Here is a 20,207-nt window from a genome sequence, read left to right as displayed (position 1 = left end):
CAGAACTGCCGCGATTCATGCGGCCAAGGACGCTGTCCTCTATTTGCTGCTTCCCTGGCACTGCAATGCTTGCCGTCTCTGCGCTTTTCTCATTTGACACTGCCATACAAGTCCCACCCAAGCGACGGAGTGCGTGATGGATGTGCTCACTGCGAGAGTGAATAGTGATACATGGTACGGTTCAGGGTAGAAGATGTGCTACGCTAGACTACGGACAGCGTGCTGTGGCGAGACTTGAGTTGTACGCGGCCTAGGGAGTGGGACTACATGACGGACGCGGACATACGAATACGAGTGCATTGCTTTCGAGCCGACTGGGGAGGGCCAGCGAGACGAGCGAGGAAACAAGTCATTTTCATTTTCGTGATGGGAACGGAGAAAGGTGTCGTGATGCCAATCGATGGGGATGCGAGCGGCTCGATCTCATCTGGCGCACGGGAAGTAATATCGAAAGACAAGCAGAGGCAAGGAGTTACCAATTCTGAACCGCCGTCTCGAGGTCAGAGGCGTCTACGCAATGCTAGCACTCGGCTTTGCGATGGCCAACGCCTCCCCACCAGTGACGCGCGTGAGCCACTTGTTACCTCCCCTCCTCGCAAGGTACTTCCAGGCCTCGAGGAGCCCTACGAAGAGGACCGTGGCGGCCATCGCCACACCCCATCCGACACCATTGAGCGCAGCGTGGTGGAAGACGACCTCGTTGAAGACGGGGACGTACAAACAGAGCGGCACAGTTGCTGCACCTCCCAGTACACTCCAGAAAAGCAGAGGATTGCGATAGATGTGCTTGGCCGCCTGAAGGGAGAAGATGGTTCTGTCCAGAGAAAAGGCACACCATGCTTGGAGAAGGTTCTGCAGTGTGAGAGCAGTGAATACGGCGGAGCGGGCCTGCAAGACGCCACTGCAGGCGTCAGAAGAGGCGAGGGAGGCGTTGCATCCACGTCCTAGCTCGCCACCGCCGGGGCCATATATCATGGCGATGAAAACGACAAGACAGGTCCAGCCCATTTGCACTCCATAGAAGAGCATATCTGTGATGACTGCCTTTGAAAAGACACCGCCCCCGAGGACATCGGCTGGAGGACGATTCATGATCTCTTCTCCTCCCTGTTCCATCCCCAGACCGATAGCGGGAAGAGAAGCAGTGACCATGTTGATCCAAAGGATCTCGACGGCCGTGAGTGGGAAGACGGACTCGCCCTCGTCGTCTCGGAAGGCCAGACCGACGAGAAGCAGAAGCACCTCACCGACATTTGCGACGAGCAAGGCGACGACGAAGCGCTGAATATTGTCGAAGATGGTTCGTCCTTCCTTGATAGCCTTGACAATAGACTCAAAGCAGTCGTCCGTGAGGACCATGTCAGCCGCAGCCTTTGCGACATCAGTGCCAGTCATTCCCATAGCAATGCCGACATTGCTTTGCTTCAAGGCGGGCGCATCGTTGACTCCGTCACCGGTCATGGCGATGAACATGTTGCGACGGCGGCCTGCGTGGATCATACGTACCTTGGTGCTGGGACTGCAGCGAGCGATGACCTTGGGCAGCTCAGGCAGTTTGTCGACGGCTTCATCACTGAGAGCTTCGAACTCCTGTGCCGTCAAAATTGCGTCTTTGCCGTCGGTGTTCTGCAAAATGCCGATATCGCGAGCGATTGCAGCGGCAGTAGCCTTGTGATCACCGGTAAGCATCGCGATGGTGATACCTGCCTTGCGACAGGCAAGCACGGCAGCTCTGGAGGTAGGCCGGGGAGGGTCATACAGAGCACACAGTCCGATGAAGGTCATACTTTGTTCGCACGTAGGACGAGTCAGTGAGTCGCAGACGTCGGCAGAAAGTCTACGTGTTGCGAAAGCAAGCACTCGGAGACCCTGGCCGGCAAGCTTCTCGGCTTGATCATAGATGACCCTCTTGGCTGCCTCATCGAGGCCGATACATCGTACGAGGAGGCGCTCCACAGCACCCTTCATGAAGGCCTGAGCATCGCCATCGGGCGTGATGTAGACAGAAGTCATGAGCTTGACCTCGCTCTCGAAGGGGTATTCGACGCAGAGCTCGTACTTGTCGGTGGTGCGCTTCTCCTTCTGAGTGTCCGACGCGCCAACGAGTGATGGTCGGCCAAGACCGAGCTTGGTAGCCATGACGAGGAGGGCGATCTCGGTAGGGTCGCCGCGGGCGGACCAGGCCATGCGGTCGCTACCGTTAGGTGGGCTGAGCTCTGCGACATTGCACAGCGAAGCCGCAACGGCGAGATCGCGTACTGGAAGGGGCAGATTTGCATTGGCGATATATTCGAACGCGTCGGTGCTGCCAGCTCTCTCCGTGTAGATGCGGCCCACAGGTTCGACGGCGGCGGCCGCCTCTTCAAGACCGTAGCTCTCCCCGTCGGGCAACCAGAGCTTGCGGGTAACCATCTTGCCCTGGGTGAGAGTACCAGTCTTGTCACTGCATACGAGACTGACACCGCCGAGGGCCTCGAGGGCTTCAATCCGACGGATGACGACACCGGACTGCGCCATTCGCTTAGCACCGACCGAGAACGTGATGGTGAGTACAGGAATGAGAGACTCGGGTACGACCCCGATGGCGAGCGCGATGGCATAGAGGAGGATCTCGGAGTTGAGCTCGAATTCGGCAACCGCGAATACGATGATGGCACATACGACAGCGATGGCGAGGAGTACGTAGGCGAACTTGTTCATTTTGATCTGCAAGGGCGTGCCGCCTCGAAGACCAAGGTAGCCAGCCATCTTCTCCCAGGTCCGTGACCAGAAGCCGCAATCCGTAGCCTGCTTCCTGCCCATCTCCTCGGCGATCTTGCCAAGCTGGGTGTGTGGGCCGGTGGCGATGACGGTGCCGGTAGCTCGACCCTTGGTGACAATCGTGGAAGAGTAGGCCAAATTAATGCGGTCAGCGGGAGGAGAAATGAAGGTCGGGTCGAAGAGGGCGTCGATGACCTTGACCACGGGCAGCGACTCTCCGGTCAGAGAAGCTTCAGAGGTCTCCAAGTTGGACAGACTGGTCAGACGGACGTCTGCGGGTAACAAGTCCCCGACCTTGACAGCGACCACATCTCCAGGAACAAGTAGAGCAGACTGTAACGTTTGCAATTCGCCATCACGGTAGACTTCGGCAGTGGGCGAAGAGAGATCGCGAAGGGAGGCCATGGTTGACTCCGCCTTGTACTCCTGAGTGAAGCCGATGACGATGTTGGTAACGATGACGGCGGCGACGACCCCACCTTCAACCCAGTCTCTGACACCGAATGAGAGTGCTAGAGCGGCGAGAAGGACGACTGTCATGCAATTCGCCACTTGACGAACGAAGATGGTCAGCATCGAAGTAGGCTTTTGTTCGGCAATGACATTCTGGCCGTACGTCTCCAGACGGTTGGTGGCCTCCTGAGAGGTGAGGCCTGTAGTAGTAGTATTCAGCAAAGCAATAACCTCGTCTCCTGTCATAGTATGCCCTCGCATGCGAGCCATTTCTGCCACGAACGCGGAGTCTCCATCAATGACGGGTGCAGGGGCAGGTTCCTTGGCTTCTGTGACGCCAGGTCGCGCCTGACAGGTATCGCTGAGGCTGAGGTCACACGACTCGAGGGTGAGGGTACGCGATCGGCCTTTGCCGACGCCATCCTCGGAGTCATGATTTGCGTCGACGGGAAAGACATTGCTTGCCTCATGGGAGGAGTCGTTGAGATGCTTGATATCAGAAGGCTGTTGTTCTTGTTGAGGTAAGTAGGTGGGGGTGAAGCCACTATCAGGGGGCTCGTCGTCGCCGTCTACGATGGCCTGTTCGTTCAGTGGCAAGCTGCAAGGGTTATTGGATGAGCGAATGGTGTTGCCATCGATTGGATTAGTGCCAGTGGTGTTTTCCATGCGTTGGAGGGTGAAGGAATGGGTGATAGTAGAGCGGGACAGTTGCAATGATGCAATTGAAGCGAACGTGAGGGAGCGATGCTACGAGGGGCCCTTCTTATCTACTAAACGCTTTTCTGAGCGGCGACAGCTGTACTCTGCCTACCTGCTCGCCCTACAATCGGTCCTGCTGGACTGTGTCAGCATGTGCGGGGCGTGGCTCCGCATGTGCCTTAATCGCAAGGGGAAGGGTCCAATGGCTCGTCAAGTCCCCAGCGATGATTAAGCCAAGGCCAGACCGCCGCACCTGTCCACTCGCCGCCAATGTGCACCTCACTATGATCCCGCTGCTCCATGCTCTCGTCGTGCCAGGGGTGTAGGAGGCTGGCTCTCTCTGCGCCACTGCAGCCGAGGCAGACACAGGACAGTGGTGACGATGTCCCGATGATCCCCACGCGGGGATTTGGGTGTCTCGGTCATTTCCACTTGTCTTGGCGCACCGCCCAGACGCGCCAAGCATCACTGCGCGCCGCACCGCACCAGCCAGCCAAGGACGCTCCCAGCAGCACCGATCAGCCAGTCTTCGCACAGCCGGGGATGTAGTCCCGGCCTTGCCGCATCCTCGTACAGAGATCGCAGCGGAAAGTCAGATGAGCAAGGCTCCAGAACAGCCCGCCCCGATGCCTGGCTGACATGGCGCAACCTCACCAGCCAGGGCAGAGACTTCTGTACACCGTTCAAACACAAGGAGCTTACGTGACTCGAATTGGATTGCGGAACCAGCTAGCATTCGATCCGACCCCGTACGGCGTGACAAGACAAAACACGTGACAAACAGCAACTGTACAAGAAGGTTATTTCTACATTTTCTAAGCGCTGCGCGGGTTCGAAGAACGCAAATCTAAAAGGTCGACGACTTGTCCTCTTCGTGACTGGACTCAGAGGCAGCGGGCGTTGCTGCCGCATCTTTTTTTGCCAAAATTGCATACAGCACCTTCCAGATGCCCGCTACGAGGACTGCGCCCAGGACACAGCCGGCGCAGATAAACAGGGCTTTGCTGTAGCGTGGGGCCTCGGCGGCAGTGAAGATGTTGGAGCCGACAAAGGAGGCTAGCTGGATCGACATGACGTAAGACGCCAGGGCGACCGGTCGCTGACGCTCTTGGATATGTTCTGACAGCCAAGCTGCGTTGATGCCCTGTACGGAACCCATGCCGCCCTGGGTGACTACAATGCCCGCATAGAGGATTCCCTTGGCCACACCGTTGGGAGGAGCAGCCAGCCAGAGCAGCCCGACTGCCGAGATGAGGAAACCAGTCATGATGTGCAGGCCCCTCTCGCGAGTCCTGTCAGAGTTCCAAGCCAAGCTCAGAGAAGTGATGAGCGACAGGACCGATCCGACACTGCTCAGGCCATTGGCAGTGTAGCCAGCAAAGCCCAGGCTCTTGATGATCGAGGGACCGTAGGTGTTGATGGGGGTGAACATGATCGAGGAAAGGAATGCCGAGACGGCGTGGCCGTAGAAGCGCCAGTCCAACAGGATGTCAAAGTCACGCAGGGCGACCTTGCGGCTGCTCTGGGAAGCCTTAGTGGGGTCATCGCGGACAGCGCGACTCGACAGGGCCTCTGCCTCCGCTTCGGACAAGATGGCAAAGCTGCGACCGAAGACGCGGTGGCTGGTGGCACCGTGTGGACTCTGGGGCAGGTGAAGAGCTGCGAATACCGCAATGGCGCAGGTGAGGACACCTTCAATCAGGAAGAGCCACTGCCAACCAAAGAGTCCCCCGGTGCCGCTGAGGCTGAGCAGACCCAGTGCCAGAACTCCAGCAATGGCACCGGCGATGCCATTCGCTGACCAGAGGAGAGCGTAGCGGAACGCCATCTCCTTGCGAGAGTAGAATTGTCCAAGGTAGAAGGCGGCTCCGGGGATGAAGCCAGCCTCGCAAGCGGCCAAGATGAACCGAGTAGCGTAGAAGGCTGACTTGCTAGTAATGAACATCTGGCACCAAGTGACCGTACCCCAGGCGAACATCAGAGCAGGGAGCCAGCGGTGGACACCGAAGCGCTTGATGGCCACATTGGCGGGGATCTCAAAGAGCACAAATGCCAAGGTGAAGAGCGTCTGGCCGGTGTTGATGTCGCTAGTAGAGACTCCGGCGATCTTTCTGAAGTTGTCTGTGAGAGCTTGTCCAAGACTTGTCCTGTCGAATTGCAGGAAGATGAACATGAGGATGATGCAAGAAAGGACGAGCAGGTCGATCTTCAGACGGCCAGACCGGACAAGGTTGACATCTTCTGGACCGACTTCGTCGGCCATCTTGCGATCCACGATGGGCTGTTGGACGATGTCAGGGTCATCAGTGACGAGGATAGGGGTGACTGCAGCCATGATAGATGGAAGAAATAGGATGCGTTGTTGCTGTGAGGCTGTGTTTGGCGATGGTTTTTGGCGATGCTTTGCGATACCACATATGCCTAGCACTGGAGGTCTCAACGGAAGACAAAAGTGTCAGGCCTTATGTACTTGAAGCGATGTAGGTGCTCCTTGAGCCAAAGCTAGCGTGAATACGTATTGCCCAAGTCATTCCCGCTCCTCGATCCACTTTGAAGCCGAAGCTGAAGATAGCGATTACACTGATTGCTATCTGGCCGTATCTGCAGTACCATACCGGTTCATGAGAAAGATACGCTTTGTGATCGAAGGAGGGAATGAGGCAATAACATTACCAATCTTGATAAGATGGCGTGCACGGGCGGGGCCCGAAGCTCGGAGCACCGAGCAGTCCGAGATAGAGATTCAGTCGCGTGCCTTCGACACTGGCGGCGAGGCTACACGTGGTTGTCGAGCTCGGACGTGTTACTCGGAGGACCGAGGTGATGATCTCGGTGCGGCTGCCCAGCGATAAGGACCTGTTAGGTGCTCCAGGCGTCCGCTCCAAGCATCGGCCCTCCGATGTTGCTCCTCGAACAATTGAACGCTGAGCAGTTTGCAATCACAAACATTCTGATGGAGGAACTGCGAGGCAGATAGGAGGGAGGAGCAAAGGGCACGTACCACAAAATCTCGCACACCCGAGTGACATTTAAGAAGAAAGATTTATGGATGGGTCTCGATCTGAAGTCCTCGTCACCATCTTGAGAACGTCCAATAGGTACACCTCACTCTCTTCTCGCTCACAGTCCTCACGATGCCCTCTGCCGTTGACCAAAATTCCATCCGCCGACGAGGCGTGGGTCTCATCGCCAGTGACCCGGCCAAGGTTACACGGGGCTACGTGCTGATTGCACCTCTGACCAGTAGCGAGGTGAGTGGAAATAGCGATGGTCTCGATGGGAATGTAGCAAGCGAAGACTGACTCCCTCCCGCCTGAATCTGTTCTGATGACTACTCAGGTCCACCTCATCGACGTCGAAGGCAAGACAGCCCACACTTACCAGATGCCCTACCGCAACGGGCGCCACGCTCGGCTTCTCGACAACGGCAACCTGGCGGTGAACAGCATCGACCCCAACACTGCGCGCCCCTTCTGGTTCTTCAACAAGTACGGCGGTGGAATCATGACGGAGCTGGAACCAGATTCGGGTAAAGTGGTGCGACGCCATTGCGACGCGCTGCAACACCACGATGCTCACCACTACGGTGATGGCTCTGGGAGAATCCTCTACACTACCCTGGAGCAGCTGGACCGCCATGCATCGGCTAAAGTGCAGGGAGGTGTGCCCGGTAGCGAGGCACCAGGCGGCAGTGTTTGGGCCGATGTGATCAAGGAGGTAGACGATTCAGGTAACACGACGTGGGAGTGGCGTGCCTCGGATCACCTAGACCGCTCCACCTTCCCTCTTCAAGCGCCTTATCCTCGTGAACACTGGCCACTGATCAATTCCGTCGTCCCACTGCAAGACGGTAACGTCCTAGTGTCACTGCGATCGGTCTCTGCAGTCTTGATCATCTCCCGCGAGAATGGCTCCATCCTCTGGCACCTGGATTCGACCGTCGTAGCGCAGCAGCATTGCGCTAGCGAGATTCTCCCCTCAGGGAATATCCTCATCTTCGATAATGGCGCCTTCAGGTATCGCGAGTCGTTCCAGTACACTAGGGCTCTGGAGGTGGAGCGCGCTACAAAGAAGATTGTTTGGCAGTGGACGGACCCCTCAAAGGAGCGCTTCTACACGCCCTTCATGGGAGGAGCGCAGCGTTTGGGCGTTGCAGCTTCTGCTGCCCGTCAGACCAATGGTCACGCTGAGAGACACGCAAATGGTCACGCTGAGGGACACGCAAATGGTCACGCAAATGGTCACGCAAATGGTCACATCAACGGCAACACCAACAGCGTTCTCACACCCTACCATCCTCAGGGCAACACCCTCCTGACAGAGAGTGCCTTTGGTCGAATCATCGAGGTGGACGACGAGGACAACGTGTGTTGGGAGTGGTACAATCCTCACTTTAGCATCTATGCCGAGGAGCACGTGCGGTCTGTCTTCCCCGGCGAGTCCAATGCGCTATTCAGGGCCTACAAGTACCCAGAGGAGAGGTTTCAGTGGCTGGTACAGCGGCAGAAGGAGGGAGGGGAGGCGCAGACGATGACTGTTGCTTAGATGACACTAGACAGCGCCGCCTTTGGACGTGTCTTGTCGTTGAATATCGCGATTTGTACTTCTACCGGGTCTTATTGTTCCGTCAGAGTAAATGGTACTCATACCGGCCTCTTTGCGCTTGAATCTGCTCAAGACAGCGACGACGTGAAAGAATTGATCGTGTCCAGCAGTTCCTTCGATAGATCACCAGGCGAAGACAGTCCATCGAGTCCTGCCCCGTCAAATGTACCAAAGACGTCGCCCGACGCGCCAACAGCAGCATCCTGCGACAGCCAACCTTCCAGCGCCGACTCCCATGTGGTGGGCTGTCCAGCAGCAGAGGCAGCCGCTGTAGCCTCTGGGAGGTGAGATGCCCGCGCCGCTACGTCTGCAAAAGCAGCAGCTGCCATTGCCCCGTCTCGACGACGTTGCGACTGAGAGAGGAGTGTCTGGACTACCCGCACAGCGCGCTTGGCCGCTCTGCTCTTCCTCGATGCATCCTCCAGGACACCTATAGCGACCTGTACCAAACGGAGGTTCTCCGCTTCGGCGTCAGCTTCTTCAGCTGCCATCACAGTGCCAGCGCTCTTCTGTCCAGCACGCATATGCAGATCGATACAGAGCGCAACGGAGGCGGTAAACACGTGTATGAGCACGACCCACCACTGCAGCGGGAAAGCGATACGTTTTGCCTCTTCCAGCAATTGCAAAAGGCTCACGGCCGCCTGCAGAGTGGCATTTTTCGATTCGCGGTAGCGCTCCTCTGAGTATCCCCGAGCAAGGTAGGCGCGATGCAGACGCATGGTCCGATTGTGTATGGTGAAACCAAGGAAGAGGCGTTGCCACTGGAGCTGCCGAGTCAGTATGCGGGTTGAGTCCCATGGGCGCACATCAGATGGACCCGATCCCCAGCCTAGGAGGTCCTCACCTGGCAACGAGGACATGTTGGCTGAAGTACGTGGTTGCCAGGGAGGATGATCTAGTCGGAGGTAGGATGGCAGGGACTGGTAGTGGGACCAGTTCTCGCGCTCGAGCTCGGGGACAATATCGTGCGTCAAGCGATCTTCATTATATAGGTCCACTGCTTTCCTAGCGGTCAGAGCGAATGAGATTTTTTCTCTGTGATAGGTCGAAGTCGTCGGCTCGCCGACTGCTCGACTTGGACGAGCTGCTGCTCCAATCTCATCATCTCTGAGATCGGCGAAGACTCTAGTCTTTATCTGTGAAGGGGGTATGTTGTATGTAAAGTTGCACGAAGAGGCCGTATAGCAGTCCTGACAGACTAAACTCCAATACGTCCTCCGGCGCATCTCCAGCTCGAGAGGAGCTGCAGCCACTGTCCCACTTATGGAACCTGAGCGCCCAGCATCGAGCTGAGAAAGGCCGAGCCCGTTGGCCATCCTGATTGCCATTGCAAGATTGACATGGTGGGTATCTGCCTGACCACAGTTGTTGAGGTACAAGCCCTGCAAGATCAACGTCTGGATGACGGTCATCGAGTGGTGAGCAAGATACCCCGAAGCGTTGAGGGCATCCTGACTCGCTTGATAGAAGGTGGCATCGTCCGCCATTGCGTTCGCGGGCATATGCTGCGACACTTCCAGATCAAAGTGTACCGCCAGACAGAGAATCGAGAGGAGAAGCGCTAGCCACTGCAGACATTGTCTCGTTTGAACTCCAGACAGCCAGAAGCCCTTGTACCACTCGATGAAGGTGGGAACATGGATCGGGTGATGGATCCACTCCAGCTGCTCGAAGTACGCAGTAACGAGTGCGTCGCACTGAAGTCGTGAAGGCAGCAGCCCGAGGATCTCGCTGAACTGCTGCAACTGAGCATGCCGGGTGTTACTGCTGTGCGGTTCGTCTCCGTCGTGATCTGCGTCCGTTGAGATGATCTGATGATCGAAGCGATCGTGCACGTCTACCTCCGACGAGGCCGGCCGTGCGTTGCCTGACTCTACCAGATCCGAAATGGCAATGGCAACTGTCCGGGGCGGTGACCGTCGAGCGGGCAAGCCGAGCTGCGACGATGGCGAGGAGGACACCATGGACAGAGGTGAGGTCATGGCAGGCTGTGCATTGGCCAGCAGACCTGCCATAGCAAGTGCCTCCTCGATGCGGGCGATGCGATTACCCAAGGAGCTCGAGGGAGTGAGGTTGCCGTCACCGGTACCCCTATTCAGCTCCACGGGCGAACGAGAAGTTAGGAAAGCAGGCGTCCGTATCCAGCGACACTCCTCCCCTCTCCGTCTGCAGTTCCTGCAATGACTGGTCCCATCGCACTTGACCTTTCGCCGTCTGCACGGCTCGCACGAGTAGACTGGACGGGAAGCACCTCCGCCAGGGCCGCTGCTGCTGCCGCCGCCGCCGCCGTGGTGACCGGAAGAGGAGGAAGAAGCACCTGCCGCTGTTGCTGATAAGGTCACACCGTGGCCACGAAGAGGGGCCATTTGAAGTGGCTACTCATGTAGTGGGTAGATCACTACCACGAGGGCTGTGGGAGATAGGAGGCAAGGGAAAAGAGACAGACGGAGAGGCTACCATTGTCCGCTTCGGCGTCGGCATTAAGCACTTTTCCCCTTTCCGGCACGTCCGATCGATCGATCGATCGATCGATCGCTCGCGGCTGGGTCACTCCATCGTCACAAAGTGGGTACGAGGGTAACATTGGTATTGATAGATACGTTAAAGGTAACAACAATCGGAGAAAGCCGGGCGGCGAGTCATCATCAACGGTATGACAGCCAACGGCCGGTACACGGCGTGGCAGGGCGTAACAGGACATATTCACAACACTCTCTATGCGACCTCGCTCTTGCGGGCAGCCTTTGCGTCCCTCTCCTCCTTCCTGAGCATCTCCCAATTCCTCTTCCTCAGCTTCTCGCTCTCCTTGACCTTGAAGCCGCCCTCGAGGGTGCTCTGCGCCTGCTCCAGGGACAGACTGAGTGTCTCTGGGTAGCAGAAGTAGGTGACGATGGCCAGTGCAAAGGACAAGGCAGCGTAGAAGCCAAAGGTGGGTGCGGGCTTGATCGCGTCCATGAGGCGCAGGAAGGTGGAAGAGACGACGAGGTTGAAGGACCAGTTGGACAGGGCTCCCACTGAGGCTCCCACTCCACGGTGCGATTGCCGGAAGAAGTCTCCTGCTGACCAGGGGACGTGACCTAGACCACCGGCGTAACCACCAACGAATACAACCATGCCCAGGATGAGCACACCCGACAGAGCCTTGTTGTATCCCTCGTATCCGTCAACGAGTGAGTGGTTGGTGGGAGCGGTAAGGAACTGGAAGATGACGGTAGAGAAGAGGAGACCGAAGATCATGATGGGGATGGTGACCTTGAGGAAGGCCCTTCGTCCAAAGCGGTCCAGGTACTGTACGGCAATGCAGGTGACGATGAAGTTGACGCCAGAGACGACGAGCGATGTAGCAGTCGAGTTCTTCAGACCCACGGCACTGAAGATGGTAGCGGAAAAGTACATCAGGGCGTTGAAACCAGTGAGCTGCTGCTGACATTGCAAGAGAGCGGCCAGGAAGCTGGCTCGACGCAGCTGAGGGACCATGAGAAGGTCCTTGTACTTGGAGTAGAGGGACTGGGTGTCGATGGCGATGTGATGTTGCAGCACCTGCATTTTGGCAGTGATCTGGTCGGCGGTAGCACGCGGATACATCTTTGCCAAGACGTCGGAAGCCTGCTGGGTCTTGCCAATCTTTTGCAGGTGTCGAGGGGACTCGGGGAAGAAGAGCTCGATGATGATACCTTGGAAGATGGGAGGGAAGGCGCCAATGGCGATGATCCAGCGCCAGCCAGCAGGAACGCCATCGAAACCAGCACCGATGGCAGTGGCGATGACCTGACCGAAGGTGATAGCGACGACGTTGAGAGTGACCAGCTTTCCGCGGCAACCAACGGGGGAAACTTCACTGATGAAGACGGGGGCAATCATAGAGGCGGCTCCTACTCCGAGTCCCATGACGAGACGTCCGACGGCAAAGGGCCATTTGCTACTGATCGATGCTTGGATGACGGCTCCGATGACAAAGACAAAGTCGCAGAAGACGAGGGTTCGCTTTCGTCCCAATTTGTCGGAGAGGTATCCGGCAAAGATGGCACCGAAGATGGCTCCTACGGACAGGGCGGAGGTGATGAGTTCCTTCTCGCCTGAAGTGAGTAGAGCACCTCCAATGTCCGTACCGGTCTGAACCAGGACGGTGTTGATGGCTCCAGTGTCGTACCCGAAGAGCATTCCGGAGATGGCAGAGATTCCGGTGAGACCCCAAACGTAGAGGGAGGCTCCGGTGAATTGACCAGCGGCCTCGATGGCGGCCTCATCGAGGACCTCGGCGGCATGTTGGTCGAAGCCAGAGGAGACGGATCGTGTTGCAAAGTTGTCCTGGCTAGCGGAATCCCCCTTCTTGTCGCTGCCAAGGTCCTTGGAATCGGACAGGGCCAGAGGAGAGGACGCGTCGCGATTGTTCACGGTACCATCGGTGTTGGCCGAGGTGGGGAGGTAGGAAACGGCATCGTTGTTTTGGCCGGGCATGGTGGATGCAGAGGGTTGAAACTGCAAAGAAGTGTGTGGATGGGGTGGGGAGACTTGGTCTGCTATGGCTTGAATTGTGAGATGTCCGTAACGTGTGGGGCAAAGGGGTATGTATGCTGTGAATCGAATTCGAGTGTGGGGGGCGGGGGGTATGAGTAGAGAATATGCGGATGTGTAGGATGTGTAGGTATAGTGAGTCAGAGGGGAGGAGAGGTATGCTGAAGCCAAAGGCGACGAGGAGAGGATGTGGGGAAGGAGTCGAGATGGTGGGGCTTTATAATGGATGACAAGGAAGGAAGAGGGGGAAAGGGAGGCTTCTGGGCGCGGATTCTACCGGAATCCAGAACAGAGGCGGGTTTGCTGTTGCGCCCGCCTGCGACGCGGGCCTGGGTTTGGTTGGGCGCGCAGGTTGCCGGGCAGGATGTTCCTCCGGTGAGTAGCGGTCTCCATCCGCTTGTATTGGGGGCACACTCTTGGCCAAATCGGACCAAAGGATAACCGAGGCAGAGGCAGGATGAGCCAGGAAGCCTCTCCATGGAAATCTCGGATGAATATGGCAAAGTCGGGGGATGCTGTCCGGGAGGAGTCAGGCGAGGTGAGGGGGGAGTCAGGGCCAGGCACAGGCAGTAGAGCAGAGGGAAAAGAAACCCCCCCGCACTAGAGTGGCTCATCTGGGTCATACGACGCCCTTGACGAGGTGCTTAGTGCCCTTGGTCGCTTGCGGGGCCCCCCACATTCTCTCGTCTATTGGCAATCATGGGTCTTCATGCCCCTTACCCCACACTCGCACCTTCAGGGCAGGGGAGCAGCAGCCATCCAGGGCGTACTAAAGCCTACCGACGTGCGTAGGTGCCCATCCAGCCGCCGTGCGCGAGGCTTAGAAGGCCGCGACGGAGGCCGAGGGCCCCACGTGGCGCAGCCAAGAAACAGCGAACAACGCCCGCGACCCCGCTTCCTGGTTCCGTGAAGTCGCCTTTTCGGAGGGCGCTCGCGAAGCTGTGTTCCGAAAAGGAAGTGGGCCGCACACCACCCATCACTCTGCATCGCAAAGGGCATTGCACAGCAGGCAGCATGACGAATGTCACTAAGAAGGTGCAGATTGATACAGATTTGCAAGGCGAAGTCTTTCAAGTGGAAGCGCAGGGTGAGAGGCCAATGTGATGTCGACCCCACGGGGTTGTATACAGTGGTCATATGCTCTTAGCTGCTGCATCTCATTTGAGCGCACCTACGGTGCCTTTCTTACGGGTGAGCCACTTCTTCATCACACCACGACTCCCTCCCGCCGCTCCGACCCTCATCAACGCCGCTTTGCGTTCGTGATCATCCTCGTCGTCGCTGCCCAGGTGCACACTGGCGCAGGGGATCACCAGACCATCGTACACGCCCTCTCCCGTAGCCAACCCACCGGGGGCGAGGAGATTGCGATTCAAGGGCGTGGCTCCCAGGCGTTGCTCTCCCTTGGAGGCTTCCAGAGTACCGGCATTGAGACCCAGTGAGGAGGACGCACCCTTGCGTCGTCCGTGGCAGGGCGAGAATGGTACGGATGGGAAGCACCCTCCTTTGCTGTTGGGAGATCCCAGCGAGGAGGATCTGAAGCGACTTCCCGGCGGTGGGTCTATAGCAGATGTTGCGCTGAAGGGAGATGACGATCCTAGTCCAGTACTTCGCATGGGGGACGAGTCAAAGGAGAAGGCGCTTCGAGCTGTTGCAGGACCATCGAGCCTTCCATTGTTGGTTCTCATTGCCGAAAAGGCCTGGGCTACCATGGTCGGGCTCATCTCATAGGCGGACCACGGGCGAGTACGCTTGCGCATCGAGATGGGGGAAATGCCACACGAGCTTGAGCTGGACTTCGACGACAACGGAGACATTGGCGCAGCGACCGGAGTCCCCTTTGCAGTAATACGGCTACTGCTGCTTCCTTCAAAGTCCGTGACTGCTTCGTTGTTCGTCTCTCCATAAGCCGAGTGCTCCACCAGATCGCCCGTAGCGCCTCGTCGCGGAGTCAACTCCAATCGAGCAGGACGAGGCCGGTCTTTGCGAGCCTCTCCGCTGTTGCTCCTGCTCCGAGAGCCAGCGGTGTCATCTGCAAATTTGATGGACGCATTGTTGCGAAGAAAGGAGGCAGAGGCCACGGCTCCGGACGACTCGTAGACCGTCTGGAAAGCGTCGTCGAGGTCTCTTGTGGACTGTAGACGATGAGGAAGCGGCAAGAAGGCAGGCAAGCGGATCGACTCGGAGGCGGATTCCTCGCATCGTTGCGCCTCGATATTCACCAGCGCTTCAGAGAGACTGAGGTCAGGCAACTTATCGCCAATGACGTTGCCTCGACCGCTAGCACTGTGGCTGCGCTTCATTCTCGTCCTTCTCTGTGGCACTTCCAGCCCGCTGTCGTAATCGCCGCCGAATTCTTGAGGGTCGTCTGTGAGGATGCCGTGCGGCTGAAAGAAGTCGGCTCGGTCTGGCGAGCAGACTTGCAAAGGTGCCAGACTCCCGAGGAGGTAGGCCGAAGAGCGGCGCCGGTACGGGTCGAACCCGTGTACTGGATTCGGTGTGCTAGGTAGAGAGGATTGCTGCGAGCCTCGACGCGACGAGGGAAAAGAGGGTGAAGGGGCGCCAAGTAGCGAGCGGTTTTCTTCCCGCTCTGTAAGACGAAGCGGGGAGAACACACAAGTTCAATTCACTAATACCTCCGCTGGGCGTCGGCCACAGTCGACTCACCAATCCCATCGAACCACCATCTCCCATCCTCATCCTTGGTATGCAGCGCCAACTGCCGCTTCTGTGTCCTAGTCTGTCCAAAGAATCTCTCGATCTCGACTTGTGTCTGGAAGTCCACTGGTCGAAACCTGTTCTTGTTGACAGCCGAAGAACAAGAAGCACCCGCGGCGTGCTGCTCAGAGAAATCCTCCCTGATAGTCGTGGGAGAAGTAGGACTGTGTAGGAATGGGAAGGCTGTAGCCAGGGGTGAGAGCTGCTCCATTGTAGTCATCGCCATAATGGAAGTGTGAGATCGTTTGCGAGGGGAGAGGCCGGGGGAGGTCGCGTTTGGGAGGGACGAAGTGTTGATGATCTCTTGGATGTCCTCTAGCCTCAGAGGTACCACTTGAGCCCTCCTGTACGGGCCATTCGATGATCTATTCAGCACAGAGTAAGTGGTAGGAGGCCTGGGTGTGGCGCATAGCACCCAGTCCGGAAGTCCGGGAAGTGACGACAGGGCCATGGTGAGGGCGAGGCCGAGGGGCGGAGGAGTAGGTCCGGCCTTTGTTCGAGGTCCCTGACGAGATGCTGCGAGCGGCTGCAGCCAAGGTACGCCACAGTCGGTGATCAGAGGCAATCTGAAACCGAAGCTTCACGAAGGGGAACTGAAAGCGCCCGGGACTGCCGCTTGTGGCGGTATGTAGAGCCACTTGGGTGTGGTATGGGCGGGCCGAGTCCGCCCAGCAGATGTCTTTGTACGCAGAGGCGCAGCAGGATCAGAGACCGGATGACGAAGTGATGGAATGTCAACGAGGTTATTCCCAGGCTTTGCAGCCGGTTTCAAGCCATTCTTAAGGATCACCCAGAACAAAAGGATCTACGGAACAAGGCGAAGCTTCAACGGAGCGTGAGTATTGCTGTGCCCAGAGGGCCGCCTTGTGCCGCTTCCCAAGGCGTCGAGGCTGTGCAGATCAGAGTCGATTGCTTTTCTCCTGCCTTTGCAGCTGCATCGTCTGCTTGCCGATCTTGCTATCGCTCCTTGGCCCATTGCCATCGTGACTTTGGAACAAAGGAAGTGGCCTTCCACCCAACTCGCCTCGAGAGAGTCCGGGCGTCGCGGAGTTGCACAACGGAAGCGGGGCGGAGCTGCGAGACCCGCCTCACGTCCCTTTGTCCAAGGGGGCGATTGGCACATACACACACACACACACACACACACACAACAAAGCGTCACAGGAGCGAGGTGCTGGTCGCTGTCGAAGATCTTCCGTCCTACCCAAGTACGAGTACAAGGATAAGCTCATCATGGAGAAGTAACTCTGAGACAGGCTCCTCCTTGCGTGGGAGGATTCTGTAGAGGTCAGTCGAAAGCAGCGAGCATTCACCTTACCCAGGTCCCTCGAACTCATCAAGAGAGGGCGTCAAGAAAAGTCAAGTGAGGTACTCGCAGGGTCATGGATCGTCGTAGGGTCGTCTTTGCTGTCTCTTCCCTCAGCGCAGCCCAGATTCAGCCCGATCAAATCGTTCTGCTTTAACTCATTGTATTACACGTCTCTCGAAGTCTCCCATCCCCTACTCAGTGGTCATCCGTCAGCTTCCCGTAGGCAGACTTTTCCAGCAGGCTTTCGAATTCGGCGGGATTGGAGAGACGGATTTGACAGAGCCAGCCTGCCAGAGAGGGAAAGCGAAGATGCCAAGGAGTAGTAGAGGTGAGGATGGTGAGACAAAGGAATCTCGTTGGGCGCACGTCTGGTCATTCGTCCGTAGCGAAGGAGCCCCGATGCTACTCACCGTCCTTCTCTGGGCTCTTGTTGAGCAGGTTGGCCTCGCTGCTGAGCTTGTCATTGACTGCCGTGACGTTGCCTGCTACTGGCGAGTAGATGTCCGAGGCTGCCTTGACGGACTCGACGGCTCCGATCTGTTCTGCGAAGAGCAGAGCCAAGACAGAGTGAGGGTCATGGTGAGCGCAGGTCCTGCAGTCGGCAGCTGACTTTCACCCACATCACTCACCTCCTTGCTTGACGTCGCTTCCCTCGCTGGGCAGCTCCACGTACACTACATCTCCCAAGCTCTTTTGTGCATAATCTGTGATTCCCACTGTGCCAATGTTGGTGTCTGTGTCCAGGGCCACCCACTCGTGTTCGGGGGTGTAGCGAGTCTTGATTTCACGCAGCAGCGACGAGGTGCTGAAGGGTCTGACTGCTGCCCGGGGAATAGGGGCTGCGCGCAAGGGGCAGGAGCGGAGGGTGGTAGGGGCGATGGCCCGCAGAGGTGGGAGGACGGCGGAGAGCATGAGGAAGGGTGGGTGTGCGAGGGGGCGTGGGATGCAGGGCGTACGACTAGGAATGGTGACTCTGGTATCGGCGGGTGAAACGTGTGTGGGGCAAAAGGTGAGTGACTGTGGCCTGTGTGGAGAGAGAGATTGCTCCGAGGGCGGAGGGAGGGAGGGCTGCGCGCAAGGAGGAAGAAGAAGCAGCACAGGGCCCACGCACACGCACCAGCCAACCTGCGCCGGATCAACACGGAGCGACACAGACACCGACGGCCTTCGTCTGCCGCTCACTTCTTCCTACGCACACCCTTTGCACCGGCATCGTCTTCACCCATCCACACGTCACATCTAAACCCCTGAACATGGCAACGTCAACCACTGCTGGCACTCCTGCCGCACCCAACCCAGGTGAGAAGAGCAGAGTGAGGCTGGTACGACTGCGCTGCTCCACCGTTCTGCTTTACTGACTGCAGAACCATGTCCGCCTCCACTCACTTCCGCCGCCGTGGCATCCCCCATCGTCGTATCCCCTTCCTCCCCTACTGTAGAGGTCATGGGACAAAAGTCGCAGTCCGGCGGCAAAGACTCTGGATCCGCCGAGCTCTCTTACCTCAAGTCGCTCGTGTCCCAGCTGAACGAGAAGATCGCCGGCCTGGAAGGTGTGGCCAAGGACACTGCCATGTCTGCAAAGGACTCTGCCCTCTCCGTCGCATCGTCCATCTCTTCCTCGTCCCCTACCGCTGCAGGAGGCGTGCGAATGATCCTCATTGGACCTCCAGGAGCAGGAAAGGGTACCCAGGCACCCAAGATCCTAGAGAGGTACAAGAACTCCGTATGCCACTTGGCCACCGGTGACATGCTCCGTGAGCAGGTCAGCAAGGGAACCGACCTGGGCAAGAAGGCAAAGGAGATCATGGACGCCGGTAAGCTCGTCAGCGATGAGATCATGGTGGGCATGATCGAGAACCAGCTCGAGACCAATGAGAAGTGCAAGGGAGGGTGAGTGGGCAGAACAGGACCAGGTATAAACGCTACCCGGCATCTTCGGCTCACATCAATCTGGCCCCTGCTCTCTATTCAGCTTCATCCTTGATGGCTTCCCACGTACCACTCCTCAGGCTCAGAAGCTGGACGACATGCTTCACAACAAGTCGCAGAAGCTCGACCACGCCGTCGAGCTTAAGATCCAGGACTCACTCCTCATCTCGCGGATCACTGGCCGACTGATCCACCCTGCCTCGGGAAGGTCCTACCACAAGGAGTTCAGGTGAGTAGTCCGTATGCCTGTGACGACAGACTACTAGTCAACTCCCTCACCGTGATCGGTCTCCTCCTGTTCGTCCCTGCTCTGCATAGCCCACCCAAGAAGGCCATGACCGACGACGTCACTGGCGAGCCTCTGATCCAGCGATCCGACGACAATGCCGAGACTCTGAGGAAGCGTCTCAGCACCTATCACGCTCAGACGGCCGAGGTGACCGACTACTACAGAAAGCAGAACATCTGGAGTGAGTGTAGCCCCTCGACGGAAGGAAGAAATGCAGATAATTGCTGGAGTGCCGAGCAAAGACTAACATGGTGCGGTTCTTCGCCTCACTTACTACTCTCGACAGGCCCCGTCGACGCTTCGCAATCACCCAAGATCGTCTGGCAGTCGATCAATGCCATCCTCGAAAAGAAGGAGAAGGAGTCGAAGTAAAGCGATGCGCAGAGAGGCAGGCCGCACTGGATGAGATAGCGCAGGGTAGAGCAAGAGGCGGTCGAAAGAAGGCAGAGAGACAGACAGACAGAGAGAAGAGAAATGTTGTGATGGACCCTTCCCGGCTGGTCCGTCCGTTAATAGTATCCAAGCAATGGACTTACCTCGTCGAAGTTCCGCATAATGGATTTTTGTTCTGGCTTCCTCTTCTTCTTCCTCTTATCCACGTGGATCGTACGACTATCTGCACGCATTGTCACGCCCACTACACATCTCCGTGGCCTGTCCTCGCTCAGTCATCGACATCATCTGGGCTAGACCGCGGTCTCATCCCGGGTCGCTCAGTCAGTCGGTCGATCAGCCCGATTATTTGTAGTCCAGTAAGTCAGCGATTTAGGCAGGAATGGCGGGCTTGCGGTGTCTGTCCGTTTCAGTGCTTGTGTTTTGGTGTTTAGGGCCAGTCTGTGGTCTCCTGGCTCGCTTCCTTCCTCGTTTTGGCTTGCAGTGTTTTAGTGCGAGGGGAGGGAAAGGGTCTGTGGTCTCCTGGCTCGCTTC

The 20,207-nt window shown here is 57.5% G+C and overlaps 7 protein-coding genes across 7 annotated transcripts; 2 read left to right on the top strand and 5 right to left on the bottom strand.

Annotated features, from left to right (window-relative positions):
- Positions 1-99: 99 nt before the first annotated feature.
- BCV69DRAFT_283415 (potassium/sodium eff) lies at positions 100-4,294 on the bottom strand. The gene has a single exon (XM_025492702.1). It carries the CDS (start codon positions 3,877-3,879, stop codon positions 511-513), a length of 3,369 nt encoding a protein of 1,122 aa, XP_025347047.1. The 5' UTR covers positions 3,880-4,294; the 3' UTR covers positions 100-510.
- A 148-nt stretch (positions 4,295-4,442) lies between these two features.
- On the bottom strand, positions 4,443-6,560 carry BCV69DRAFT_283414 (putative Tartarate transporter). The gene has a single exon (XM_025492701.1). It carries the CDS (start codon positions 6,245-6,247, stop codon positions 4,760-4,762), a length of 1,488 nt encoding a protein of 495 aa, XP_025347046.1. The 5' UTR covers positions 6,248-6,560; the 3' UTR covers positions 4,443-4,759.
- A 218-nt stretch (positions 6,561-6,778) lies between these two features.
- Positions 6,779-8,766, top strand: BCV69DRAFT_283412 (hypothetical protein). Its single transcript, XM_025492700.1, has 2 exons — positions 6,779-7,163; positions 7,252-8,766. Exons 1-2 carry the CDS (start codon positions 7,047-7,049, stop codon positions 8,455-8,457), a joined length of 1,323 nt encoding a protein of 440 aa, XP_025347045.1. The 5' UTR covers positions 6,779-7,046; the 3' UTR covers positions 8,458-8,766.
- On the bottom strand, positions 8,586-12,978 carry BCV69DRAFT_277729 (hypothetical protein; the record flags this gene model as incomplete). The annotated part of the gene is made up of 2 exons (XM_025491167.1): positions 8,586-10,895; positions 11,245-12,978. The coding sequence occupies 2 exons, from the start codon at positions 12,976-12,978 to the stop codon at positions 8,586-8,588; spliced, it is 4,044 nt and encodes a 1,347-aa protein (XP_025347044.1).
- A 1,214-nt stretch (positions 12,979-14,192) lies between these two features.
- Positions 14,193-16,204, bottom strand: BCV69DRAFT_299643 (hypothetical protein; the record flags this gene model as incomplete). Its single annotated transcript, XM_025494354.1, has 3 exons — positions 14,193-15,170; positions 15,258-15,625; positions 15,703-16,204. 3 exons carry the CDS (start codon positions 16,202-16,204, stop codon positions 14,193-14,195), a joined length of 1,848 nt encoding a protein of 615 aa, XP_025347043.1.
- A 743-nt stretch (positions 16,205-16,947) lies between these two features.
- On the bottom strand, positions 16,948-18,028 carry BCV69DRAFT_283408 (putative glycine cleavage system H protein, mitochondrial precursor). The gene is made up of 3 exons (XM_025492699.1): positions 17,692-18,028; positions 17,473-17,604; positions 16,948-17,349 (listed from the first exon to the last, which is right to left on the bottom strand). Exons 1-3 carry the CDS (start codon positions 17,972-17,974, stop codon positions 17,258-17,260), a joined length of 507 nt encoding a protein of 168 aa, XP_025347042.1. The 5' UTR covers positions 17,975-18,028; the 3' UTR covers positions 16,948-17,257.
- Positions 18,029-18,268: 240 nt separating this feature from the next.
- BCV69DRAFT_283406 (adenylate kinase 1) lies at positions 18,269-19,886 on the top strand. Its single transcript, XM_025492698.1, has 4 exons — positions 18,269-18,952; positions 19,035-19,220; positions 19,310-19,461; positions 19,567-19,886. The coding sequence occupies exons 1-4, from the start codon at positions 18,507-18,509 to the stop codon at positions 19,650-19,652; spliced, it is 870 nt and encodes a 289-aa protein (XP_025347041.1). The 5' UTR covers positions 18,269-18,506; the 3' UTR covers positions 19,653-19,886.
- Positions 19,887-20,207: the final 321 nt, after the last annotated feature.

The sequence above is a fragment of the Pseudomicrostroma glucosiphilum genome (assembly GCF_003144135.1).
Source record: "Pseudomicrostroma glucosiphilum strain MCA 4718 unplaced genomic scaffold BCV69scaffold_9, whole genome shotgun sequence".
Lineage (NCBI taxonomy): Eukaryota > Fungi > Basidiomycota > Exobasidiomycetes > Microstromatales > Microstromataceae > Microstroma > Microstroma glucosiphilum.
Note: the sequence above shows the minus strand (reverse complement) of the source record. Positions and strands in the feature narration are given on the sequence as shown.

Excerpts from the sequence above, each read along its gene's own strand:
- BCV69DRAFT_283415 (XM_025492702.1), bottom strand. The coding sequence starts at position 3,879 with ATGGAAAACACCACTGGCACTAATCCAATCGATGGCAACACCATTCGC.
- BCV69DRAFT_283414 (XM_025492701.1), bottom strand. The coding sequence starts at position 6,247 with ATGGCTGCAGTCACCCCTATCCTCGTCACTGATGACCCTGACATCGTC.
- BCV69DRAFT_283412 (XM_025492700.1), top strand. The coding sequence starts at position 7,047 with ATGCCCTCTGCCGTTGACCAAAATTCCATCCGCCGACGAGGCGTGGGT. Across the intron at positions 7,164-7,251 it reads CACCTCTGACCAGTAGCGAG|GTCCACCTCATCGACGTCGA; the intron begins GTGAGTGGAAAT and ends ATGACTACTCAG.
- BCV69DRAFT_283408 (XM_025492699.1), bottom strand. The coding sequence starts at position 17,974 with ATGCTCTCCGCCGTCCTCCCACCTCTGCGGGCCATCGCCCCTACCACC. Across the intron at positions 17,605-17,691 it reads AAGCGACGTCAAGCAAGGAG|AACAGATCGGAGCCGTCGAG; the intron begins GTGAGTGATGTG and ends TGCTCTTCGCAG. Across the intron at positions 17,350-17,472 it reads CAAGAGCCCAGAGAAGGACG|GCTGGCTCTGTCAAATCCGT; the intron begins GTGAGTAGCATC and ends CCTCTCTGGCAG.
- BCV69DRAFT_283406 (XM_025492698.1), top strand. The coding sequence starts at position 18,507 with ATGGGACAAAAGTCGCAGTCCGGCGGCAAAGACTCTGGATCCGCCGAG. Across the intron at positions 18,953-19,034 it reads AATGAGAAGTGCAAGGGAGG|CTTCATCCTTGATGGCTTCC; the intron begins GTGAGTGGGCAG and ends CTCTCTATTCAG. Across the intron at positions 19,462-19,566 it reads CAGAAAGCAGAACATCTGGA|GCCCCGTCGACGCTTCGCAA; the intron begins GTGAGTGTAGCC and ends TACTCTCGACAG.